The 19,584-nt window shown below is 33.7% G+C and overlaps 2 protein-coding genes across 5 annotated transcripts in view; both read left to right on the top strand.

The window, feature by feature from the left end:
* The first annotated feature begins 421 nt into the window (after window positions 1-421).
* Window positions 422-4,658, top strand: LOC138131265 (cytochrome P450 4c3-like). Of its 2 annotated transcripts, XM_069048187.1 has the most exons (9): window positions 422-606; window positions 658-858; window positions 1,263-1,448; window positions 1,575-1,936; window positions 1,990-2,056; window positions 2,122-2,295; window positions 2,347-2,517; window positions 2,565-2,740; window positions 3,565-4,658. In XM_069048187.1, exons 1-8 carry the CDS (start codon window positions 561-563, stop codon window positions 2,720-2,722), a joined length of 1,365 nt encoding a protein of 454 aa, XP_068904288.1. In that variant the 5' UTR covers window positions 422-560; the 3' UTR covers window positions 2,723-2,740; window positions 3,565-4,658. The 2 variants fall into 2 exon arrangements, with proteins under 2 accessions (XP_068904288.1, XP_068904287.1); XM_069048186.1 differs by having other exon boundaries at window positions 424-606; window positions 2,565-4,658.
* A 4,990-nt stretch (window positions 4,659-9,648) lies between these two features.
* Window positions 9,649-19,584, top strand: part of LOC138131885 (zinc finger protein 431-like) — a 49,881-nt gene continuing 39,945 nt past the window's right edge. The window contains exons 1-2 of one of the 3 annotated variants that reach the window (XR_011159934.1): window positions 9,649-9,817; window positions 17,033-19,460. Coding sequence is in view for 1 of the 3 variants with exons in the window: in XM_069049156.1 (XP_068905257.1) it covers window positions 9,815-9,817 (3 nt within the window). In the remaining 2 variants the exon portion in view is untranslated. Of the gene's footprint in view, window positions 9,818-15,407; window positions 15,987-17,032; window positions 19,461-19,584 lie in introns of those variants that run through there. The other 2 variants (XR_011159935.1, XM_069049156.1) reach the window with 2 other exon arrangements.

Below are 19,584 nucleotides of genomic sequence, written 5' to 3' on the forward strand. Positions count from 1 at the left end.
TACGGTTTTTTATTGTCCGCAACTGTAGCTTAAAACACTCAAGAAAAGCGCAAACAGCTCGAGCTAACGCTCTCGCGTTTACTTTTTTCTTTCGTGTTTTATATGCTTAATAAGACACTTATACAATAAATAACTATAACATATTTTTAAAGCAACAATATTTAAAATTATAGGGCTATGTTGCAAGATTGTGGAATTTAAATAACAATTCTGCCTAACACGCTGATATCGAATTGTTAATAAGTTATGAGTTGTTATGACAGTATGAATTTAATTACTTTAATTCTTATTCAGTCGACTTGAAATTAATTTATTGGAACTATGCATTTATCGAATACAGGTTCGGGACGCACATCGAACCAGACGCTTTTAGTACCTACACATCTGACCGGAGTTGTTTACCTTGATAGTTTTGTATAATATAATGTTCTGTTCTGAAAATACAATAAAGTCATTTGTAATTTACTTGAAGTGTTTTTAGAATTTGTGATATTTAGTTTCATTTTTTTTTTGTTTAATCATGGTATTCTTTACTTTAAACGTAATTTCCTACTCCTCCAATGCTGCCGATTCTTGGACACGCAAAGGATTTTCTATCAACTTCAGGTAACATTTAATCCTTACATAATTATTTATTGTAGTTTGATCAAATTTTAGCTGCATTGAAAACAGCTCACAAGTACACTAATGAGTATGGAACTATGGTGCATGTCAAATTGGGTTCTTTAGGTCATATCTTGTTAACCACCGATTGCGACTTTATTGAATTTCTATTAACTGTCAGTAAAGTATTGAAAAGACCGGATCAAATAAGATTTTTAGAGTCTTGGCTAGGAAATGGACTTCTTGTAGCAAATGGTATTTTTTTTATTATTCATAGTATAAGTGGCATTATTCCTTTTTCCTGAAATTTTATTAAAATCATCACTAGTAATATCCCGAGTGCATGTCAAGTTATCGACAATTTGACATGCACGAGAAAATATTTTGGCAGACTATTTCCTGAGAAAAATTTACATGATAATTACTTATCAAATAAACAAACGTAATTCTGTGTTTAAAAATTGGTTATTCTTTAAATTTTTATGTTGTCGAAAATTTGGCACTAGTGCAAATTATCGATAATTGCACTAGTGCAGTATTATCACAGTAATTCGATCGCTATTGGCTAAAATTCAAATATTCGAAGGAAATAGTCAATTATATTTTAAATAAGTATAATTTATTTTAATGCATTAGAAAATTTTGTGTTGCACTTACAGGTGAAAAATGGAAAACACGTCGTAGACTTATGAATCCTGCCTTTGGTTACAAAATGTTGGGTAAATTTATGGAAATTTTTGAATCTAAATGTTCCATATTGATTGAAAAATTATCGGAAATGAACAACACGAGAAGCTTTGATATTCATCAGTACATTACTCGCTGTACTCTCGACATTGTGTGTGGTAATAATTTTTTCCTTCGTTGAAAGCACGACCTGCTGTATTATAAGTTATAACCGGCTTTTTCATTTCATTAAATATACATAAATTTAATTAAAAATACATTATGAAAATGTTTACTTTTATTAGAATCTGTTACGGGCACCCAGATGGATGTACAAAACAAAGAAAATTCGCTTTACTTTCAAAGTGTTAAAAATATGAGCAAAATATTTATGAACCGAACAATGTCGATCACAAAAGGTTACGATTTTATTTATCGCTTTACTAGCGATTACGCTACAGAACAAGAATCTTTAAAACATTTGCATGGTTTTACTGACAGCGTGATACGTAAAAAGGTGGAAGAATTGAAAAACAAAGCGACGAACAGTTCTATTGAAGCAGATGGAGACGAAAAACAAAAATCATTTTTAGACACGATTCTTGAAACTGACGGAACTTTGTCTCACAAGGAGCTGAGAGAAGAATTAAACACTTTAATATTTGCGGTACTGTAATTATTGTCAACTTGTGAGATCATCTTAATTGCAATTTGATTTAGGGTTATGAAACGACAGCCGCGGCAACAAGTTTTATTTTGTTTTGTTTAGCCAAACATAAGGAAGTTCAGGGAAGTTTTTTAGCATTTGGTAGTGTAACACAAACCGAAACTTTTCAATTTGTTTCATTTTTTAGGATAAAATATTGGAAGAACAAGAACTGCTTTTTGGAAGTGATAAAAACGTAAAAGTTACATACGCTAGCTTACAAGAAATGAAATATTTGGACAATGTCATAAAGGAAGGTTTACGATTGTATCCTTCTTTACCACTTATTGGAAGGGAAACTGTACAAGATGTGGAATTTGGTATATTGCGTAACCTATCATGAAATCTTTGATTTCGTGACATTTTTGTAGATGGCTTCACTATACCCAAAGGAGTGATTGTGTTTGTGTTTATTCGGGGTCTACACATGAATCCTAAATTTTATCCTGATCCGGAAAAATTCGATCCTAGCAGATTTGACAATGTAGAGAGGAAACAATCTGCTTTTATGCCGTTTGGTGCAGGTCCCAGAAATTGCATCGGTTAGCTCCATTTTTAAAGAGAGAAAAGTCTATCACTTTGATTGCAGGTAACAAATTTGCCATGTTAGTTACCAAGAGCGTGATTGCCAAGATCGTGAGAAATTTTGAGTTGGTCCCAGCTTTTCCAGAACACAAATTGGAGCTAGCTGCAGAATCCGTGTTAAAATCGCTTAATGGTGTGAAAGTCGGCTTAAAATTGAGATGAGATATTAGTAATGGTTAGGTAATGTACTCGGAGACATAACCAAAACCTTCTGTTGTGATTTTGTTATTTAACAAAAATTATTTATCAAATCACCTAGCAGCGCTATTAACCATACACCTATGACACGCATTCACGCCAAATTAATGTATCATTAGTCATTACGAATAATAATAGTTAGGTATTTACGATGCAAGGCCAGTACCTATAAAGCATTCACGTTCTTTTTGGGACCGAGTTGGCTACGACCAACTAGTGATTTTGTTGGCAGTACATCGGTGATAACTGATAACTATATTCCCTAAAGGAAATTGACACTTTTTGTATTAGGTTAGGTTGCTTTCAGTTTAGGGTTATATTTTCTGAATAGGTACATTGTTGCCGGATCTCTTAAATGTGGTCTGTCCTTTTTAAATTAAATTAAATCGTTTAATAGAAATTGTTTATCGTAATGAAATTATTTTAACAATTTTGACTGTACCTTTGACGGAGATTTAAATTATTTTTACACACTTAATAAATCATTTATGTAGTTTCTTACAATATTAAAATAATAGATCTGGCAATGCGGTGGTAAGAAAATGTCGAACAGACACTGACAGAAAAAAAAATTGCATCCATTGCATCACTGAGTCAGTTAGTCCAACATGAAAAGAAAAAATCATAGCCAACTCGGTCCCAAAAACATCGTGAATGCCTAATACATAGAACTTTACATCTGAGCAGTAGCTAACGAGCGAGCCATAGCGCGCTTGTTATGTGCGAGCATGTAAAGTTCGGTAACGATCGAGCATTGTACAACGTTTTACTGTATATTGGGTCGTAAAATGTCTTGCATTTTGTAGGGTAGTGCAGCCATTGAAAACATCTGATGAATGTTGGTATGGCAACGTTAGTATGTTAGCATGGCAACGGCCGGTAATAACACAAATAAAGCGCGTTATTCCCAATCGGTTAGAGTGCGTTTCAACGAGAAGTACACGTCTATAAACTTGCGCAGAAATCTGTTTCGGTCTACGGTAGCGTGGCTTACCTAGACAGTAGCGACGTTAGTTTGTACTTTCTAGGGAATTTTCGAATTTCATTTCAACAGCTGATTTGTCGTCATTTTGTCGCAAATCACAGCCAGGTTATTGTTATTTACCGTCTTCTTTTTTATTTCATACAACTCGACTTCTAATCCCTGTTGTGAAAATCTGATATTTTCTGTGTTGTGAAGTGAAAGTAAGAACAAAAATAAAACTGAACTACGCCAATGCACTCGATTTTGGGTCGTCCTTCCCCTACATCTGGCGCATCACGGTAGCCACGCCTGTGTACCTCTCGTTGAAACGCACTCTAGTAGAGTTAACCCAGCCTGAGATATGTCATTTGGTGGGGGAAATCTGCGCGGACAAATCACTTAAATTACTCAAAAAACAGCTAAATGGAAACTTTTACTCGTTCACCGGTCACTGAAAAAATCAGCTGATTTTTAATCTGTTGAACATCCCTATTTTACGAAAGATGGACTCGTCCGACTGTTTTCCGTCTTCGCGCACCCCTAGCAAATGACATATCTCAGGCCGGCTTAACTCTAACACACAGCTTTTCTAAATGAGCGATTATACACGCGCACACTTTAACCGGTCAGTAATGGTGAAAAAGGGAGTCAGTAATAATTCGTAATCGGTCAGTGATGAAACCCAACCCAACTGACCTGTGGGGGCGCACCATTCGCGAAAATCTCTGTACGCTACTTTGGTATCGTAGTTTGATTTTCGCAGGTAAGAGTGTTAATTTGTGTACAGATTCCCACAAATCTGCGTACATTTTGTTTGTTAAAAAATCTGAGCAAATGTCAATTTTCTTTGACTTTTGTGAACTAAAATTTAATACAATCTCAATCATGCAGCGCCTACTAAGTATGTATTTTGCCGAAATAAACGTTTATATTATGGAGGTTGGTTTTTATTTATTTTTTATTGTTATAATGTTGCTTGTTTTATTACCTAAATGATTGATTGTGAATAAAATTTATTACAAATACTGAGTGTAAGTAAAATTTTCCTGAAACCCATGTATTTCTCTTTAACATCGCGCCATCCTGCGGTAAATCCAAAGTGAATGGTATGTCCACTCATAGATTGCTTGACATAAATGTTACTAAAAATGTTCACTCTACGCTACAACAAATAGATCCGGCGCGAAATTTAAAAAAATGGAAAGAGCAGGTTTCACGTGATGTTTTATTATTATTCTGCATGTTTGTACTTAAGAAAGACGAAAGAAAACTTCAGTACAGTAGGAGTAATATATTAGGTTTTATTAATAGAGGGTATTTCACGAGTGATAATGTGCCCGACGGAATTAAAAATGCAATCCACAATACATTTTCGAATTTCCGAAACATCTGGCTACTGAAATTAAAATATCCAGCTTTTTTCGGAAATGGCTAAACACAAGTAAGAGATTATTTAATATGTACTCCTATTTAATGCATGAACAAAAATTACCTCTGTATCATTTTCGATGTTTGTAATTGGATTCTTGAGGCACGCACTCACTTCACAAATTTAAAAAAATCAACAAAAAATCGCAACGGAACAGATCAAAACAGCAACACGATTAAAGCTAATAACTTTTAAAACCAGAGAATCGCAAAACAAAGCTCTAAAGATGAAAAATCGCAAATCTAAATGCTTAAACCACTTGACAGAACTGAAAATTTCAAATTTGAAATGTCATATAATTTATTTTTCGCGTGGGTTTCATAACAACCAATGAGAATCAGTGGCGCGAATGTTTCAAGATATTACCAACACAATACTTTGTTAATATTTCAATGTTATGGTTTGGGGATTTTGTTATCTAAGGATATTTAAAAAACTGCATTCTATCAGTGGACGTAGTATACGAGTATGCACTTGCAATGCCATCTTGTTCCTTGTTAAAAAATATTCGAAAAATATGACACGAACAGAATGTCGCTTTTTCAATTTTAATTAAATACCTATCTTCCGAAATAAGTTATTAGGAAAAGATTCAATTTATTCCGGAAATTTATTTAATTTGTGAATAACTTTCTCATTTTAATGTTAATAATACTAATATCAGTTTTTGTCCATTCAATAATACATTCTGTCTCGCGATTCGGAAGTCACAACAAAGTCAAAATGCGGAGGCGAGACGCCGGTAATTATGTTGATAAGCACTGCACTATTACTTGATAGTAATATCCGTAATAGTGTATGTAAGTACTCCGGCAAAATTGCCGTGCCGCCGGGTGGAGATGGGATAGTAACATTCATATCAAATGAATAAGTATAAAACTGTTTTTCTAACTGACTTTTCGCTTCTGTATGGGTAATCGTTGATGATTGCTTAAATCCGAAATATTTACATATAATGCATTCATTTTTGTAATGACAAACTACCTGGAACTTTTTTTTTGTTAGATTTTTTTCACAAAATAACTGAAAATTCGACAGTTGGCAATGATTTAAATTGTCATATTATTGTCACTGCCAAAATGAATGAATTTCCAAAACGGAGTAAAGCATGAATAAGCAAGCAGACGAATCAGCACATTTTAAAGGCTTTCAACAAAATAAAAGAAATTACTCATGGAGATAATGGAAACGTAAATACGTAAAGTGCAAGTAGAAGCAGTGGCGGATGTTTTTTCGGTAAATCTTAATCTAAACTAAAACTCTCCCTAGGTACTGTACAGTCCCAGAAGTATGTACAAAATTTTAAATGAAGAACAAGAACAAGGCTTATGGGAAACTTTAGCATCCATGACATATCCCCAATTATTGTTAATTTGGTTGAAAATTCCGATTCGGACTTCGAAAACAGCAAAATTATTTCATTGTTACGTGCAACTGCCTTTTCGTATTTGTTTAGTGCAACTTTGCTTTTTTTTCAAAATAATTAAACAAATTTAATTTCACTATACTTTGAATGGAACCAGTTTTGACAGAACAAATGACGTGACCCATAACCTAACTTTTTAAAAGCCCAAATTCTCGGTAAAAAGATGTGTTCACAAGACAAAAGTTACTAAATTTAATAACTCTAGTTCGTCATTACAAAAGTGAATTAATTATAGTTTGAATTTTTCCCCCCGCAAAAGTTACTCGTGACGTTACAGTGTACTAAACTTTTACCACAGAGTCTGTCGATCATGCATTAGGTGTTCCCTCGCTCGAATAAAGCCCAAAAAGCCCCCCAATAAACTCCACGGAGCTTATAAACCTTGGGTTCTATTCGAACACCCAAAATGTCTGGGTTGATTTTACGTCACGAGTTACTTTCCCCCCCGCCCCGCAATTTTCAAAGAGGTAACCTATTATACAAATTAGTCAGTTCTACCAACCTTGGGTAAATTTTTTGAGGTTAGCGGAATCCGAGCTTTGTTACGGCCGTAATAAGCGCAGCGCAGTTCAGATTTAGTAGGCCATGGTTGCATATGTTTAAGAGTTTGAGACACGTGTTTAATTTAAATTTAAATTGTCCAATAGGACAATCGGTGTCCAGCGAAATATTGGTCAACATAAAAGTCATTAAATTCTACGTACATCAAGGACTAGCTAGCGCATGTAAAATTTGTCGAAATATATCCTTCAATCAGTGAAGCAGTAACATTTTTGCCATGGCATGAACTTATTTCGTCCATCCATTTTCTGTCAATTCATAAAAATTGCGTGTAGTTTAACCTTTATTGTCATTATAATTGACGTTTGTAAATTAAATTAAACAAATTTAATTTCACTATACTTTGATTGGAACCAGTTTTGACAGAACAAATGACGTGACCCATAACCTAACTTTTTAAAAGCCCAAATTCTCGGTAAAAAGATGTGTTCACAAGACAAAAGTTACTAAATTTAGTAACTCTAGTTCGTCATTACAAAAGTGAATTGATTATATAAACGTTATTCACATGGGATTGAACATTTCAAGGTCAAATAATTTTATTTTTTGGCTTTGTAATTATATTTTGTAAATAGTGACATCATGCAGCTAATCACCATAATGCGATTTAACAATACTCAATCCACACAGTTGCTATGATATTTGGAAATACAACTCGTGCTACGTTTCGCTTCGCACACGTTATATTTCCAAAATCATAGCAACTCGTAAAATTCAGTCGAAATATAATCGGCACTGTCCATGTCACTCGTTATATTACTACTGATTATTTCCTTCATGTGTTTAGCAACCAATTGCGTGACAAATATTGACCAATCAAAAACGAGAAATTAAAAAATAACCCGATACAATTTCTCTAAAATGCCTGCAATTTTTGATGCAGTTCAATTTTATATTAATAATTCCGGGACAGTTAATAAATTTACGCAAAAATTGAAATAAATTCTCTTTAAAAAAATTAACTTTGATTGGATAACATGTAACGTCCACAATAATGACTTAAAAAATGAAATTTTAACAGTAACTATTAAACTAGTGATTTTTAAAACCTTACAGGATATTCAAAGAAAATTTGACAAAAAAAAATAGGGAAAAAAGTATGAGAGACGGCTAAATATTTTTCAACATGTAACTGGTTCAATGTTATAAATACTTCTATGTTTCTATGTGACTGGTGGGAAATGGTGTAGGAGGACGTCCTGAGGCTGTCTAGCCAGAAAAAACGCGAAAATTCCAGAAGTAGTTAAAGTGAACAATTACCAAGGGTTTTTTCACTTAATCAACAACAGAAAAATACAAGGTAGGAGTTAGGTACAATCGCGGCCATCCAAAAGTGAACGATAGCTTGCGAAAATTTCCGTATTTTTCATTAGATTAAATCAAGCTGTATTCACTGGCGTTCGTGCAGCAGACGTTACTATTTTAATAATAAAAAGTTTTAATAAATAATGTTTAATAAAAATGAAAGTAAACTTTAGTAAAGAAACTTTTCCACACCTATTCGTATTGGCCTCTCAAGCCTGTTTTCTTGCCAACAACTCTTTATATTGAAGATGCAAGTCTTACTGCAATGTATAATTCTCTCGCCACAGCAGCCAACGACCAATTTTCTTCTAGCTTTTCAATAGCCCTAGCTGTCTGAATCGGAGTAAGATGTAGCATTTAAAAAAAAATGTTTCAATAATTTTTTTAACGCTAGTGTCAAACATTGACATTTTAGGACGCCTATGATTTAAAGTAAAAATCAAACTATAAAAAAAAAACGTTCACTTTTGGATGGCCGCGATAGTACTTACGGTCGGTTGACAAATAAAACTGGGACACTTAAAATTTAATCTATGTAAATCAGACCATTGAATTGTCAGTATATTTGTCAGTGTCTATATAATATGTCATACCAAAGTTAACCTATTTGTGATAAAGCCGTAATTAAACGATGCAAATTTGTAAATTTTGACTTATGTGATTGTCATTTTTGTCCCAGTTTTATTCGTCCATCGACTGTACCTATTGTATGGTCCTAATCCTGTCATACCGATTAACAACTGACACTATTTTTAGTGTAAATAACAACAAAATGGATGTATTATTACCTATTGTTATCCTCTAAAAAGTTTAATAACAATATTTGAAAAATGACTGTTTCTTCGCTGACAGCGAATAACATAACCTCTACAGTCTACGAATGACTTTGTTACTTTATCAGCCCGTATTGGTGACATACACGGCTAAAGCATTTTTGAACTAAAAATCACACCGCCAAAATATTAAATTATTTGACCTTGACAAGGAAAATCCAACGTGAATGGACTTTAGACAGTTTTACTATGTTTAATTGTCTGTCGGTAGTGGTTTGTGGGTTTCTTTATTATACAGAGATCTGCTAACACATTTACCGACTTTTCCTTCAACTTTTTGTAGGAAAAAATAGATAGCGCAGAAACTCGATACCTTTGGGACTCAGCGAGTCAGTTATCTATTTTTATTCTTTATCTATGATATCTAATGACGATTCAGACATTCAGACGATTACACGATATTCTCTGGATTGCACGTGTTTTGTGTTGTGGGTTGTGGCGTTGCCGTCCACGTGACAAATAACTAAACAGAAATACGAACACTGAATAGTAAATACACACCAACTGTGAATACTCCTTTCCTATTCCGATAAAATTAATGGTAAGTACAATGGCGGACAAAAAGTTTCGTCCACAACCGTTATTCCACTTTTATGCAGCTGCAGCCTTTAGGAAGCAATAACCTCACTTCACATGTTGACATGTGTTGTCTATGTTCTTATGAATGAAAGTAATATATTTCAAATTTTAATTTACAAACGTCAATTATAATGACAAATGACAAGAAATGTTAAACTACACGCAATTTTTGTGAAATGACAGAAAATGGATGGACGAAATAAGTTCATGCCATGGCAAAAATGTTACTGAATCAATTGTCAAAGTGTTGTCAGGTTGGCAGAAAATCGAAACAGTGAATTTTATACTTAAATCACGTTTGGAACATTGAGTTTTGATATTGTCACCGATTGTCACATTTGACAATTTAAATTTAAATTAAACACGTGTCTCAAACTCTTAAACATATGCAACATAACCTCAGTAATAATCTAGGGGGAAACTGAGGTAGAACTGGACCAAATGTCAATGATTTTTAATATACAGTTTGCTCTTTTTCTGTATTTTGACACTGACAATTCATTATAAAAAAAACGGACTTTATATGTCAACACTTATCTGTCATCGTTTTTGACCTATGTCATCTTTTTTGCAAAAAAGTGAGGTAACATGGCTTCATTAAAAAATTTATAACTCTTGAACCATCGGAAATAAATAATAGATTTTTTTAATTGAATTCCTAAAGACCTGGCCGACCTTCTCCGCCATTATTGAAATTTTTTTTTATGTTTCATACGCCTACTGTAATTTTTCAAAATTGCTAATAAAAAAATGTCGCAAACTTTATTTTTTTAAATGGCAACTACCATTTCTGACACTAGATATAAATGTCAAATTAAATTCTAAGGTCACTTTTATTAACATTTTGTATACCTATTTGCAGCCGTTAAGGCATAATTAATTTCAATTTTTTGAATAAAATATTCTTTTTGTTTTATTTGAATTTTTATTCAAAAATAGCATTGCAATAAATATTAGATAACAACAAAACAATAAAAAATAAGCAAACTAAAAAAAATAATGTAAATGTGCACCGTTTTCATTGAAAATATTTTTTTGTTAATTTGTTTATTTTTCATTATTTCGTTGTTATCTACTGTTTATTGCATGTGATTTTTAAATAAAAATTCAAATATTAAAATATGTAATTGCTTGATAAAAAAAATATTTTTTTTCTACAACCGTCAAAAAACGTGACATTTATGCATCGTTATCAAGTCGCAAAGTATCTCATTTTTGATAGTGAAAAAATATTTGTCAAAAAGTTTCCTTCGATGCTAAAATGGTTATATTTTAGCATCCAAGGAAAATTTTACAAAAATTTAAAAATTCAGAAGAAATTGTAGAAACAATAGTGTTTGTATTTCGTGCGAAAGATGATTGTTTTGTTGGCGCATTCGAATGAGTTTGAAGTCTCGACCTGACGGTCTCGACCAAAAACTCATTCTCATGCCCCAACAAAAAACAATCATTTTGCGCACTTAATACAAAAATAACTATTTTGGCATTATCTTCAATAGCTGCTTCCTGCTTCAATTTCACGAATTTAATATCATCGATGATTAATCATACCACGTGTTTATATTCGATGAGACAATATAATGAATGAAATACAAAATTATTCATTTATTTGTCAAACTGACAAATTTATTTCAATCAAAAATCGGAACGACGAAAGTAAACAAGATAATATTTTTTTTTGTTTTTTATTATCGCTGTGATAGCCATGAAACTAAGGACTTTACGCGTTTTGATTGGATCATTCATGATCACGTGATACATTAATTATATTGTCAAAATAACGACACGTCCGGAAATGCAGGAAATCGACGCCATATTTGTTTTTTTAAATGCAAAGGCCCAATTTTGATTTCACATTTGGATGCTACGTTAAATTTTGAGTTTAGAACGTCCTTCTGTTAATACTGACTTGCCATCGTTTTTGACCTAGGTATGTCATTTTATTCGCAAAAAAATGAGGTTGCAGGGCTTCATTAAAAAATTTATAACTCTTGAACCATTGGAAATAAGTAATTGATTTTGTGTGCAACCGTACGCGAAATGAGCACTTCGCGTGCCTAGAGCAGGCCGCGAAATTGAATTTCGCAGCCGTTGCCTTGGCGACGGCCGTAAAAGTAAAAGTCATTTCAATATTTATTTATTATCACAATTACAACATATCTATCTCTATATTTGCGGTGTGATCTTACAAAATCTGGATTGGGTACAGTTAAAGTTTGATTTATGCCAGTTTTTGTGTCAGGAACGGCCGCTATTAGTACAGAATTTTCATCCGGTTTGAAGTTCCCGCCAATTTCAAATGGAGTGGTCGTCTCATTCGCCTAATGAATGACGAGTCGGTAAAAAAGATCCCCATTATCGATCTAGAACAGACACGTATGAATTAGGTTAATTTTTCACCGGTCAAAAAGGGAAATATCTAGTAACTACATAGTAACATATCCTGAATCCTGAATGGCATCAACAGACATTTTGGTTTATTTGTTTCTTCGCACGGCATCTGATATTTCCACGATTAAAATAACCTAAAAAGGAGCAGATGATACAATTTATCATAACTGAATTTAACATTTACCTGCCACAATAAATAAATTCCAGTAAATAGGTAAGCCAATGCAACATTATCCGATACGGTTTTCACATTCTTCTTGTCACATCAGTCTCAAAGTCACTGTAACATTTTTTATATTGCTGTTTCGATTTTTCAGGTTTCAAATGCGACACTGCTCAATTTATAATATTTTTTTAAATCTGGATGACTACACGGAACAAGAGCTGCATATTTGCCGTATAATCTTACAAATTCTGGATTGGTGACAGTAAAAGTTCGTTTTATGCCAGTTTTTGTGTCAGGAACGGCCACTATTAATACAGAATGTTAGTTCGTCTCTTCGCATGGCTCCTGATATTCCCATGATTAAAATGACCTAAAAAAGGGCAGATTATACAGCAAATTGATCTGGTCTCGTGTCAATACCTTAGACTTTTTCGCCTGATAACCAACTGACTTTTTTTCAAAAAAGGTACCAATTTCAAAAACTTCGTAACACCAATGCCATCCCGTATGTTCAGCGTGAGCTTCAACATTGAATATGTGCTCCATAAAGTTGAACTTTTCACAGTTTTTGATTTTTCCATTAAATAAGCCAAAACAACATTCTCCGACACCGTTTTCACATTATTTTTATTACACCGCTGTTTAAAGTCATTGTAACACTTATCGTACTGCCGTTTGGACTTTTCTGGTATTAAATTGGACACTGCACAATCTGCAATATTTTTTAACTCCGGGGAAGTAGACGGAACAAAAACGTTGTAATTTTCTTGCGACATTTTTCCAATTTTTCTCAAAATGAATTGTTTTATTTATGTCGTTTCCATAGCGACATGGCGACATGTAGGCCGACTTTATTTTTATTGACAGTGAAGGAAATTTTACTTGCTCATTTTATAATTACAAATTTTCGGGTTGCACACAAAATGTTGTGTACACCTTGGCTACGAAATCCTTTGACGACCTCGAGAATCTCTTGTCCGGCCGCAACGCGGCCTTGACGACAATTTTTTTCTCGGTTCGTCAAAGTAGGATTTCGCAGCCTTGCTATATAAATAACTATTTATACAACTGACATTAAAAGTGACGTTTTTAGTGGAAGCTAATTTGATTAAAAATTGCTCTTTATAACTTGCCGTGTTAAAAGTATTTTTAACACTAGTAAAAAAAAATTTTAACACTAGTTATTTTTTATTAAATATTAATAACATAATTACATAACATTTTTGTTTTATAATACAAAAATTTCCGATAATATTGCGGAATCTGGAAAAGTGCCCCGAATGCTTGCAACGTTTCCACGTTAAAGTGGCTCTATTTGCCGCTTTTTCAATATCTGCGGGAAATCTGTCGTCGATATCGGCATCGTTAACGTCGTTTTCTTTGCATTCCATGTTTACGAATGCAATAATGTGGAATTGAAAGTGTTTTACAAAACTTAGTGAAAACTTTTTTGACGTTTCTAATAAACAAATGTCAATAGAAGACAAGCTACCTGATTTTTGCCGCAGAAATTAAAATAAACATCAAAAATACGACTGCGTTTTTAAATGCAATGCAAACCAGTTGTATAAAAAATACAGAGTGATCAACAAGGACTGAAGCTGTTGGCAACAATGACAACATAATGAAAATTTCAGTGAAATTGGTAGCATTACATTTTCAGTTGTCAATTTTGACGGGCAAATTCAAACTTCAAAATCAAGTGTCATTTTTGTATCAATTTATTTATTAAAATGGTTTTTACACTAGAGCAAGACATTTTTATTGGTATGGCGTACTTTCGGACTGGAAATTTTGATGCTGGTAACGGTTGGTAGTATCCACGGAGCACGGATGATGCATTTCACCAATTTCAACAAATGTTCCCTGAGCCAGTTGTTATATACCTTTATTTCATCCTGTGTCAAATTTCAATACTTTACGTCATCAGTTTGAATCCGGGAAAACGCAAAAAACGGCCGGACGCCGGTTAAGTGTTGCTATTGGAAACACAAAAGTAACAATTGCAATAACAATTATTCAGGTTTAAGAAATGTTTTATTCAAAACTACATCTAAATGCAAATTAACAATTTAACTATTTCGGCCACAAAGAAGATGCACTTACTTTCTCAGACTAAAAACGTTAGTTCACAAATAAAATAATACAACCATTTAAACCAAATCTAAAAAAATAGGCCAGCCAGCACAACCTCTTCCGTAATTTTCTTCACATTATTTTCTGATTTCCATTTACAAAAATGGCTGAATTGTTTTTGATACCTTTCACCAGACTTGCTAGGTATTAATTCAGCACAGGCTTCTGCAGATTTTCTTACAATTTCTGGAGGATTTGCTTTAGAAGTCATTTTGACGCATAAAATTATTTCAACAAAATAAACAATTGCCAAACAGCCGTTGCTAATCATGTTCCAAAAATGTGACTAGATTTGGAGCTTTTGTTGAATTATTTTGAAATTAATTTCAATGTTTCTTTCAAACGAAATTTGAGGCAGGATGAAATAAAATACATAACGACATTCGTCCGTGAACTCTTTTTACAGTACTCGTTTCGAGTTTCAAGACTCGGCTCCTTCGTCGCCTCGTCCTTAAACGTCTAACTCGTACTGTAAACTATGAGTTCCCGGACTTATAACGTTAATTACTATAGTTGCGTTTAGGCAGCATTGCACGAGATTGGTGCAACGTTACCTACAAACCAGTGATGGAAAAAGGCAAAAGCTACTGGTAGAACATCATCTACACTTACAGAAGATGCAGTCGAGAATGTTCGAGGTAGAATGGAACAAAACCCTCGAAAGTCAGTGCGAAAGCTTTCACTCCAAACAGGTGTGATTCTTATCTAAAACATACGCATCTACAGTTCTTTGTTGGGCACGTTTAATGCAGGGCCTAATAATTCTTACCATTAAAAATCCCGTCATTCCTTTTCCTTACTGTACAAGCTTGAAGCTTGTCCTATGGAAGTTGCCTAACCATTTTAAAGAAGAAATTAAACTTCCACCCTTACAAATTTTCCCAGATCCAATCCCTGCATCATGTTTCTGTTTCTCAGGAGGGGCATGCGGGCTGAGAAAATTGCAAAGAATAGAATTTAACTCTTAACTCCATACCAAATCTCAAGGATTTCCAAGAAACCATTCTCGAGATATTTAATTGTTGCCATAATTTGTATAGTAGAGACCGCCTTGGTATAAAGCGACCTGTATATACTCAAGGTCGAATTTCAGAGACATCATACCTCGAAATACGTTCAAGCTGGCGTGTATCACGATGTATCAGTTTTTACCTATTAGGGAATTTGTTTGTTCTGTAGCTACTACCAACAATGTTACCAGATCTCATAACTAAAATTAGGACCGTGAAATCATTAAAATTTATAATTAAAGCAGGCAGTGACTTTAAAACCGTTGACATCTTGATTTGGCTTGTCAAAGTGAAGGTTCAAAATTCATAATTGAATGAATATCAGTTTCAATGAAATTCTTTCTATCAAAGAAAAATTTCAAAATGTTATCTTGATCTTCTTTCGAAAAACAGATGTTAAGATTTCCAATTGCACCCGATGTATTCAGGTATGTTCCTAAAGTCCATTCACGTTGGATTTTCCTCTCAAGGTCAAATAATTTCATTTTTTTGGCTCGAATTATGTTTTGTAAATAGTGACATGCAGCTAACCAACATAATGCGATTTAGCAATGCTCAATCCAACCTGTACGGTGTTTATCTGTATGTCACTATTTACAAAACATAATTACAGAGCCAAAAAAATTAATTAATTGGCCTTGAAAGGAAAATCCAACGTGAATGGACTTTAGGTGTATGCACCCATCCAGGTACTTTCATATGCACCCGATTCATGGCGTGGCGCATCACTAAAGTCCATTCAAAAATCAAAAAACCAGCAACATCGCATTTTCCTCGATAATTACTATCGGCAACGCTGTTTAGTGTAAAATTTGGTGAGACTTGTAATTTTGAGGTTAAATGTTTATTGAGTGTCTTGTGTTTCTGGGCATGTTTAAGTAAAAATAATAAGAATCAATAAATAAATGATACGTGCTGCTAATAAAACAATATGAACGAAATTCAAATCAAGTTAATTTTCTTTTGAATCAAATAAATGTCATAATTTATAGTTACCAACATAGTATGAAAAATATCTACCTAGAGTTTTTTAAATTTTACCAACCTAAAGCAACAGGTGGTGGTTTTTTGATTTTTGAATGGACTTTATAGTTTGTCTCAATTCTAACTTTCCACCACCTGTTGAATTATGTTGGTAAAATCAAAATATTTCTAAATTGGGGATTCTGATAACCAAATTTGGCAATATAATTATTTTATAAACATGATTCGAAAACATTAAAATTAGTTCATAAGTTTATTTTGCTTTTAGAATTTGATTTTCTACCTACTCACTTGCTGCATTTTAAAAAATGTTTTCGTTATGTTCCTTTATTCTGAAATTTTGAGCTGTAAAAACGGAAATTGACAGATAACCTAACAAATACAATCTGACACATTTTTCACCAAACAGTGTTGTCGGTTGTATTTCCAATGTAGAATGCAGTGTTGGTGGAAATTTAGAATTGCATTGAAATGAAATTAAATTTTTCAGGTCAAAATGCCAAATTTGGAATATAGCGAGAGTATCCCGAAATGTGGCCACGGAAAGATTCACAATTCCAAGAGATGTGCTTACGTGACCAAATCACGTTTCAAAATGGTGAATAACGCGAAACGTCTCCAGTTGCCACTCGAATCATCCAGATGCGAAACAAACGATTTGGAAAAGTACTACTGCAAGGACTGCAATTTTGAAACCTATCTTGTTGTAATCTTAAAGCAACATCTCAAAGAATATCATTCTGTGCAAGATCAACCAAAAAATGACACTGTAGTGAAAAGCTACATTTGTCAAAAGTGCTCGTTTGAAACATATTCTGTTTTACTCTGGATCAAACACTTGGAAAGTTCATGTTTTGATATAGAAGATGCAATCCACTGGTATAACTGTGATAAATGCGAATTTAAAACGAAACGAAACGGTTACCTAAAACAACATAAGAAAACTCATCTCTCAGCAGATGCGGTCCAGTGGTATAGTTGTGATGAATGCGAATACAAAACGAAATATAAGAAGAACGTTAAAAAACATAAGGCAATACATCTCCCACCAAATGCCATCCAGTGGTATAATTGTGATAAGTGCGAATTTAAAACGAAACAAAACCGCTACCTAACAGAGCATAAGAAAAATCATCTGTCAGCAGATGCTGTTAAATGGTACAGTTGTGATAAGTGCAAATTTAAGACAAAACGAAATTACGACTTAAAACAACATAAAATAATTCATGTCTCAGCAGATGCTGTCCAGTGGTATAGATGTGATAAATGCGAATACAAAACGAAATTTACCAGAAACATTAGAGAACATAAGACAATTCGTCACTCAACAGGTGTCATCCAGTGGTATAGTTGCGATAAGTGCGAATATAAGACGAGACGGAACTTCTGCCTAAAACAACATAAGAAAACTCATCTCTCAGCAGATGAGGTCAAGTGGTATAGTTGTGACAAATGCGAATACAAAACGAAACATAAGAGCGGCCTTAAACAACATAAGTCAATTCATCTTCCAGCAGATGCCATCCAGTGGTATAGCTGCGATAAGTGCGAATATAAGACAAAACGGAGCGATTGCTTAAAACTACATAAGAATAATCATCTCTCAGCAGATGCCATACACTGGTATAATTGTGATAAATGCGAATTTAAAACGAAATGGATCGATTCGATAAAGCGACATAATCATAGAATTCATCTCTCAGTAGATGCTGTGATCGCTGTGATGCAGTATCGCTGTGATAAGTGCGAATTTAAGACGAATGCCAAGGACAACCTAAAAAAACATCAGAAAATTCATGTGTCAGCAGATACTGTTAAAAGGTTCAGCTGTGATAAGTGCGAATTTAAGACGAAACGGAACGATCACTTAAAACAACATAAGTTAGTTCATCTCTCAGGAGATGCTGTTCAGTGGTATAGCTGTGATAAGTGCGAATATAAAACGAAGACAAAGAACAACCTAAAACAACATCAGATAACTCATCTGTCAGCAGATACTGTTAGCTGTGATAAGTGCGAATTTAAAACCAAAGCAAACAGCTATCTAAAAGTACATAAGAAAATTCATCTCTCAGCAGATACGGCCAAGTGGTATAGCTGTGATAAATGTGAATACAAAGCGAAATATAGGGGAAGCGTTAAACAACATAAGATAATTAACCATCTCTCAACAGATGCCATCCAGTGGTATACCTGTGATGAGTGCGAATTTAAGACGGTACGGAGCTACAGCTTAAAACGACATAAGACAGTTGTTCATCCCTCAGCTGATGCTCTTCAATGGTACAGTTGTGGCAAGTGCGAATTTAAGACGAAACGGAAAGTCCACTTAAAACGACATAAACGTCTGGTTTGTCAAGAAACAAGAGGACTACCTAAAAGATTATTAAACAAAGATTCAAATAAGAACTGTTCGTAGTATTTCCAAACAATATAGATCGGTGTGTCAGGTGTGACGAATGTAATTTCCAAACAAAGTACAGAAACAATTTAAATAGTACACAATATCCAACATGTTTCAATTGTGAATATGTATAAATGTCGAGGACAAAAGTTTATCTAAAACAATACGTGTTGTTCTATTTATTTTCTGTTGGCAGGCTTGGTGTAGAAAAACGGACTTCTGCTTTATCAGTGGAATTGTACACCAACCCTGTTTCTTTCTTTTTTTGTTTTGTATAGGTAGGTACCTACTTATATTAACGTGTGGTGAATAAATTTCTGTTTTTATGATTAATTTCAATATACCTACCACCTTTGTAATTAACGATTCCAATTCTCGAAGCAAATATCCTTTGCTGAAAACAAACATGGAGGACACTTCGAACCATTCCTTTAATTTATATTGTTACTCTTTTAACTGAATCACTGATGTTATTCACCTTCTTAAGTGTTTAATAAATACATAATTTGTCGAGAGTGTTGAGACTTATCAATAATGCATTTCATTAATTTATTTTTATTTAATTTTTTTGCAAGCATTAATTTTGTCAAGCTACGCAATAGGCAACCAGTAAAACCAGTTTGTTCTGGGGTTGCACA

Source organism: Tenebrio molitor, chromosome 5 (genome assembly GCF_963966145.1).
Source record: "Tenebrio molitor chromosome 5, icTenMoli1.1, whole genome shotgun sequence".
Lineage (NCBI taxonomy): Eukaryota > Metazoa > Arthropoda > Insecta > Coleoptera > Tenebrionidae > Tenebrio > Tenebrio molitor.